This window comes from Diceros bicornis, chromosome 10 (genome assembly GCF_020826845.1).
Source record: "Diceros bicornis minor isolate mBicDic1 chromosome 10, mDicBic1.mat.cur, whole genome shotgun sequence".
NCBI classification, from domain to species: Eukaryota; Metazoa; Chordata; class Mammalia; order Perissodactyla; family Rhinocerotidae; genus Diceros; species Diceros bicornis.
Genome location: NC_080749.1, coordinates 21,586,837 through 21,594,202, shown reverse-complemented (window position 1 = coordinate 21,594,202; position 7,366 = coordinate 21,586,837). Strand labels below are relative to the sequence as shown.

The 7,366-nt window shown below is 48.4% G+C and overlaps 1 protein-coding gene across 1 annotated transcript; it reads left to right on the top strand.

Annotated features, from left to right (window-relative positions):
• The first annotated feature begins 2,915 nt into the window (after positions 1-2,915).
• CXCR4 (C-X-C motif chemokine receptor 4) lies at positions 2,916-6,681 on the top strand. Its single transcript, XM_058548889.1, has 2 exons — positions 2,916-3,024; positions 5,103-6,681. Exons 1-2 carry the CDS (start codon positions 3,010-3,012, stop codon positions 6,147-6,149), a joined length of 1,062 nt encoding a protein of 353 aa, XP_058404872.1. The 5' UTR covers positions 2,916-3,009; the 3' UTR covers positions 6,150-6,681.
• Positions 6,682-7,366: the final 685 nt, after the last annotated feature.

Here is a 7,366-nt window from a genome sequence, read left to right as displayed (position 1 = left end):
TGTTTCACTTTTTAACATATTTATTGACTTTTTTTCTGAATATGAAAATCATATCTATTATAGAAAATTTGGAAAGCATAGAAAAATGCAAGGGAGAAAGTAAAAATAAAATATAATTCTGTACTCAATGAAAACTCCTACAAACATTTTAGTTTTCCTTCCAATCTATTCCTAACACATATTTCAACACAACTGAGATCATGCTACATACACAGTTTTGAATCCTGCTTTTTGCACCTAATTTTTCACAAGCATTTCCCCATGTCGTTCAAAATTCTTCACAAACATCATTTACAATGGCCACATGGAATTCCACATATGGACGTACCAAAATCTTCTCGACTATTCCACCAACCATAGTCATTTACTGGTGTTCAGACATTTCACCATTATAAATAATGCTTCCATGAATACCTTTGTGGCATAAATCCTGTTTCCTTAGGATAAGTTTCTATAGAATTACCGTTCTAGGGCTCCCGCTGAACACAGACGGAAGCGCTTTCCAACTCACATTCCCACCAGCTGCGGGGAGAGGCAGCTGGTCTTATCAAATCCTGAGACCCAATATTATCTTTGAAAAGAAAATTTTTTGCCTAATTTGATAGTCACCAAATAACATTTCATTGTTCTCTGAATTATCTGCTTCCTTTCAGCAGATATACTTAAAAAGATCTCAAGGAGTCCTCCGATAAAGGAAGGAGCTTTCTTTTGTCTGCAAACAATCAACAAATATTTACTGTGCAAATCATTTTACTCTGGATTTATCCTCTCTCCTCTTTTGGGCAGGTTTGTGAGATACCACCTTTCAGGTTTTAGCCATTGTGAAAAGAAGAGTTTTGAGGTACAATGCAGCTGACACTCTGGGTCAAAACATATGGATTCTGCCACTACCAAGTTTCATAAAAAGCAAGTCATGAAACCTGTCTGAAATGCCAGTCCTTCAACAGATAGAATGCCTGTCCTACCTACTTGATGAAAATGTGAGGATCCTAAAGTTTTATTCACGATTTAATAAAAATAAAAGTGCCTGTTCAAGTTTTTTAAAATGATACATAATGTAACATTATGATTGATTTTATCGAGTCATTAGTCCTAAATTGGCAGTTTACGAACGTCCACCTCCTGACCCCAGTATCAGCTTTCAGTAGATGAGGACTCTCACAGACAAACATTAGGGAAGGGACCAAGACAAATGGAGAAAAATTATGCTCTGTTGATAAAAGGTTCACAGCCTCCAGACTACCTCTGGAACCCTCCAGACTGAAAAGTTTTTTGATTTTGGGGGTTTTTTTTGCTGAGGAAGATTGGCCCTGGGCTAACATCCATGACCATCTTCCTCTACTTTTATATGTGGGACACCTGCCACAGCATGGCTTGATAAGCGGTGGGAATGTCTGCGCCCGGGATCCAAACCTACGAACCCAGGGTGCGGAACTTAACCGTTACGCCGCCACCGCGCTGGCCCCCAGATTGAAAAGTTTTCTCTGGAAGAAAAGGGGCGTGGTGTTTAGGGTCCAGTCTGGGTAAGTCCTCTTCTTGAGACCGTCTCAGGGTGGGGAATCTGGGGTCCCTGCTGCAGCGCAATCATCGCTCTCGCCGGCTGACGCTCGCACTTCGGTCCCCGCTGTCACTCCTGCGGTCACCTCTCCTGCGGTCGCACTGTTTCTCGGCCCCATCCAGGCTCCGCGCCGGCAGGAAGTGGCGCGAGGCTGGAAAGCACTGTCTGGGCGCCCACAGCAAACACCAGCCGGTCTGGCACTCATCTAAACATCCAGCCCCATCTGCTCTCCACCCCGCCCAGCTCTGCAACCTAATTTCTTACCCGTACCAACACTTGTCCTCGCGTTGAGTCGCGCAAGACGCCGGATGTGGGACCCGAAGATCTCGGTTCAAGCCCGACTTGGAATCCCGGACCAACCTCGGCATTTCATCTCTGAGGGTCTGCTTCCTGTTTCCTCCGCGTGGGGGCCTTGTCCTCTGGTTCACTGCTGTATCCCCGGCGCCTAGAACCGTGCGTGGCACGCAGTAAATATTTGTTGACTAAATGCATCTCCGTAATGGTAACACCCACAGGATGTTGTGAGAATGAATGAGTAATTCTGTGCAAGTGCCTTATAATCTGTTACAAAAAGTACTATTCGCTAAATATATAATAAAGCACATATATAACCAATTCGTGAATAGCACTTAAAAATATTCACGACTTGGTTACCCGGGAATACACATCTACTTCTCTATCACAGTCTCCCTCCAGAATGATGCCAAATCATCCTACCTTCTTCTGAAAGTGTTTCTTGATTGTCTACACCTGACCCTGGTACTATTACTGTGGATATGCATTTATAGGTGTATACAGTTGTGCTCTAAAAAAAAAAGGTTTTTACATATTTTATTATCTGAATGGACTGCATCTGCTGAAAGAGCAGGGAATGCAGTCAGATGTTAGACTTAACTCCAGTATTGCCGCCTACTGGTTGGGTTACTCAGGCAAGTCACTTCTCTCTGGGCCTCAGTGTCTCCATTTGTAGCATTCCCGGGTCTGAATTCCATCCACGTGAGCATGGAAAGATGCGCCACACAGGGACGCGTCGGTCGCCCGAGCTTCCCACCTCCCTCCAGGCGCATCCTGCTTTCCCAAGTTGGGAAACGCCTCCGGGTTGCTGGAGACTCACGGGGTGACAGCAAAGGAACAGCAGCCGGTCAGGGACTTCCCAGGCTTATCCTAAACGGGCCGCAGTAGCAGGCTATCCCTCGCGCCTCCCTTGCGCACTCCTCCCAGTGCCTGCCACCCCCCTACACGCCCCGGGGCCCCTCCGCCCGCCCGCCTCCCTCCGCCCAGTCTCGCCCGCCCACCCGCGCAGCGCATGCGCCGCGCGCGGAGCGTGATTTTATAAAAGTCCAGCTTCGGCCAGAAACTTCAGTCTGCTGGCTGCGGCAGCAGGTAGCAAAAGTGATCCTGAGGACTTGGGTGCTCTGGTAGCTGTCGCGGCTGGAGAGTGAGCGGTTACCATGGACGGGTTCCGTGTAAGTCCAGTCTCAACTTGCTTTTTCTTAAATGTATAAACACATGAACTTAGAGCGCAAGTTCTCTCCCAGCGGGCAGAAGCGACTAGAACATTAGAGGGGCCCGTGTCCCAGAGAAGGGGCATGGAAAGGAGTTTTCGTGTACATGGCTACATGGCGGGTGGGATTGGAATCTTTTTCTCTGGAAGTAGAAGGGAAAAGATTGGAACGACCGTTTCGGTGGTTGCATGTTTCTCCCCCTTGAGTTCTGCGGTGCGCGCCGGGCTTGCACGCTGTTTGCAAACATAAGAACGTTCTGCGCACAAGTGCAGAGAAGGCGTGCGCGCTGCCCTAGGACTCAGACCGTGGGTCTCTTCCTCCACGGAGCGGAGATTTCTGTGGAGCGAATTACATAGTCTGAATTTAGCGGCGGAGGGCGGCGTGCCCGGGCTGAGTTCCCAAAGGGAGACCGCGCTCCTGGTTAACTTCGGGCAAAGGCGCCTGGGGACCTTTCTTGCCGTTGTGCGCGTGTTAGCTAAACTGCGTGGCCCGTGGAGCTGTGCCAGTACCCGGGCACAGTGAGCAGAGGGCGGGAAAGGCGGTCGGACCCACCATGCCGGTCGCCTGAGGGGTGTGAGTGTTGGCGGTAGCTGGGAGCAGTCGGGCGCCTTGGTATTGAGGGAAAGACCTCACGAGCGTCGAGTGGGCCCCGGGGTTCGGGAGTTTGGGATCGTGCAGAAGTCGAAGGAATATAAGCAGTCGCCGCGCAGCAGCACCCCGAGGTGTGCGCGGCGGGAACTGGTGGTAGAGTGAAGGGTTGGGAGGGCACCTGGCTGCGAGTCTCCGCGGCGCAGACAGGCAGGTGCAAGTGGGGAGACCGTTTGGCTCTCACCCAGCCCAATTGCGCCGTTTAACCGTCGGTGGTTTCCTGAAGTCTTTTGAAAACCCCTTACTAGGGAGGCTTTTCGCTTCCCCCGGCGGCGGCGCGTAATTCAAAGGCGCTCGCGGCGGAGCCGCCCAGTCTCTCCCCAGCATCCTGCGGGACACCCTGCCGTGCGGCGGGGCCGAGCCCCAGCAGCCGCTGCCCGCTGGCGATGGGCGTGGGCGTGGTGGGCAGCGGCGGAGGCCGGGAGCTGGACCACCCTGCCCGCAGCGCGCCCTCCGCCTGGACGCTTCCAGCTGCAAACCTCCAACCCATTAACTGGATCACTGGCGGGGTGGGAAGAGACCCGGTGGAGTGAGGAAATGAAACTTGGGGCGAGGACCACGGGTGCAGACCCCGTGACCGTCCCCTCCCAGGAAAGTGCTGTGCTCCCTAAGGACCCAAACGCGCCAAGCAATAAACAAGGGTATGGCAATAGAGACCCATGCCCCTGAGGACCGCCAGCTGGGGTGGGGTTCGGAGGGTTAACCCACTTCTGACACCCCCCGCCCAATACCCCAAGCACTCAAGGCCCTTGGCTTCAATGCTACATTCTCCTTCCCCACTACGTGTTGCTTGAAGTACAGAATGGTTTGTGTTTAGACAGCGTGGAGAAAACAAATGTTTTGTGCCTTAGGAGAATAAGAGTCTTTGTGACCTCCCCAATGGTCCTTTCTCTTCTCTTCCCTGTCTGGGTGAATCTTCGTTCAGAAAGTTAATCCCTGCTTCTCAGAACTGGAGATTCTACCCCGTCTCCACCTCCCCCTGCCTCCACGCTGCCGAGGAGTGGCGTCTTTGTGTTGTTGTGTTTTGGTTTTTTCCTCCCAAGGTTTTTTTCCTTCCCTCTAGTGAGCGGGGCAGAAGAATTAGTAGAGATGAGACTTTGAAACCCTCAGAATCTCAGCGCCCTTTTGTTCTAAACAAAGAATTTTGTAATTGGTTCTACTAAAAAGGGATAATGAAGTGACTGGGGGAAGGTGGAGAGGAGGGTTGTAGGATTCTATAATAATTCTCATGCCCTTCCCCCAGTACTTCAGCGGGAGCAGAATTTCGTGAAGAAGGCTGGGAAAGTTGGGTTTTATAAATGGCTTTTTTAAAATATCAGAAACATTTTTTTGAACTTGAGAAATACCTGCTGAACTTGAAAGTGAATGTCCATTCCCTTATCTCTTTGCAGATATACCCTTCAGATAACTACACGGAGGATGACTTGGGCTCAGGCGACTATGACTCCATGAAGGAGCCCTGCTTCCGGGAGGAAAATGCCCATTTCAACCGGATCTTCCTGCCCACTGTCTACTCCATCATCTTCTTGACTGGCATAGTGGGCAATGGATTGGTCATCCTGGTCATGGGTTACCAGAAGAAACTGAGAAGCATGACGGACAAGTACCGACTGCACCTGTCGGTGGCAGACCTCCTCTTTGTCCTCACACTTCCCTTCTGGGCGGTTGATGCTGTGGCAAACTGGTACTTTGGGAATTTCCTGTGCAAGGCAGTCCATGTCATCTACACAGTCAACCTCTACAGCAGTGTCCTCATCCTGGCCTTCATCAGTCTGGACCGGTACCTGGCCATCGTCCACGCCACCAACAGTCAGAAGCCAAGGAAGCTGTTGGCTGAAAAGGTGGTCTATGTTGGTGTCTGGATACCTGCTCTCCTGTTGACTATTCCCGATTTCATCTTTGCCAACGTCAGGGAGGGGGAGGAGAGGTATATCTGTGACCGCTTCTACCCCAATGACTTGTGGTTGGTGGTGTTTCAATTTCAGCACATAATGGTTGGCCTTATCTTGCCGGGCATCGTCATCCTGTCCTGCTATTGCATTATCATCTCAAAGCTCTCCCACTCCAAGGGCTACCAGAAACGCAAGGCCCTCAAGACCACAGTCATTCTCATCCTGGCTTTCTTCGCCTGCTGGCTGCCCTACTACATTGGAATCAGCATCGACTCCTTCATCCTCCTGGAAATCATCCAGCAAGGATGTGAGTTTGAGAGCACTGTGCACAAGTGGATTTCCATCACCGAGGCCCTAGCCTTTTTCCACTGTTGTCTGAATCCCATCCTCTATGCCTTCCTTGGAGCCAAATTTAAAACCTCTGCCCAGCATGCACTCACCTCTGTGAGCAGAGGGTCCAGCCTCAAGATCCTCTCCAAGGGAAAGCGGGGTGGACATTCTTCTGTTTCAACTGAGTCTGAGTCTTCAAGTTTTCACTCCAGCTAACACTGATGTAAAAGACTTTGATACATGAAAGAACTTTTTTTTAAGTTACACATTTTTTCAGATACAAAAGACTGACCAATACTGTACAGTTTTTGTTGACTGTTGCATTTTTTCTTGTGTTTCTTTAGTTTTTGTAAGGTTTAATTATTTATATAAATATTTTTTTGTTTCACGTTGATGAGTGTCTAGGCCGGACCTATGGACAAATTCTTAGTTGCTATATGTCTGGGTGTAGGACTGTAGAAAAGCGAACTGAACATTCCAGAGTGTGTAGTGAATCACGTAAGCTAGAAGTGATCCTCAGCTGTTTGTGCATAAATAATCTCTCCATTCCAGTGGAACATTTTCTTTTTCCTGTTCTTAAATTGTTTGGATACACCATGTGATTTTTGCTGTAGAAGATGGCACTTAGAACCAAAGCCTGAAGTGGTATAGAAACGCTGGTTTTTCAGTTTTCAGGAGTGGGTTGATATCAGCACCTGTAATGTACAGTCTTGTAATAAGTTGTTAATAAAAGTACATGATAAACTTAGTGTTATGTTCTCATTTCTGTTGACATTCCTTTGGCTGGCAGAAGTCAAAAATAACAATAATAGATACATTTATGGCCTGCCAAGTCCTGTCCTAGGTATTTTTAGTTGTCATATTTTACTTAACCCTTATCACTACTCTGTGATACACTCTGGTGCTATTACATTTTGCAGAGCAGGAAACTGAGGCACATAAAGCCTAAGTGACTTGGTCAAAGGCAAGTGGTAAGTAGCACAGCCAATATTTCAAACCAGGTAACATGACTTCAAAATCCGATGTTTAAATCACTTTCAACTTATAGACGTTTAGAAATGTCCAGGCAGTACCTATTCCTATGAAAGATCTTGCTGGAAGATAAATGTACTTAAAGATAATGCAGTACCAACAATACTACGTTGTAAATTTTACTACTATTATCCCCTTGTGTGATCAAGATCTCTGCAGTGCCAGGCGTTGTATCCTTTTCTCCTCTAATCCTACAATGTAGATACCATCATTCCCTTTTCACAGACAAGGGAACCGAGGTTCCAAGACTTTTCATAACTTGCACTTTCAAGGGGACATACCAGGAGATGATTCCATTCATTGTCCAGCCCTTGCTCTTAACCATTACCCACTATTGTCCCCCAGAACACCTGGTCATAAGTCAACTGAAATGTTATTGAAAACAAAGCCAAAAGTGAATG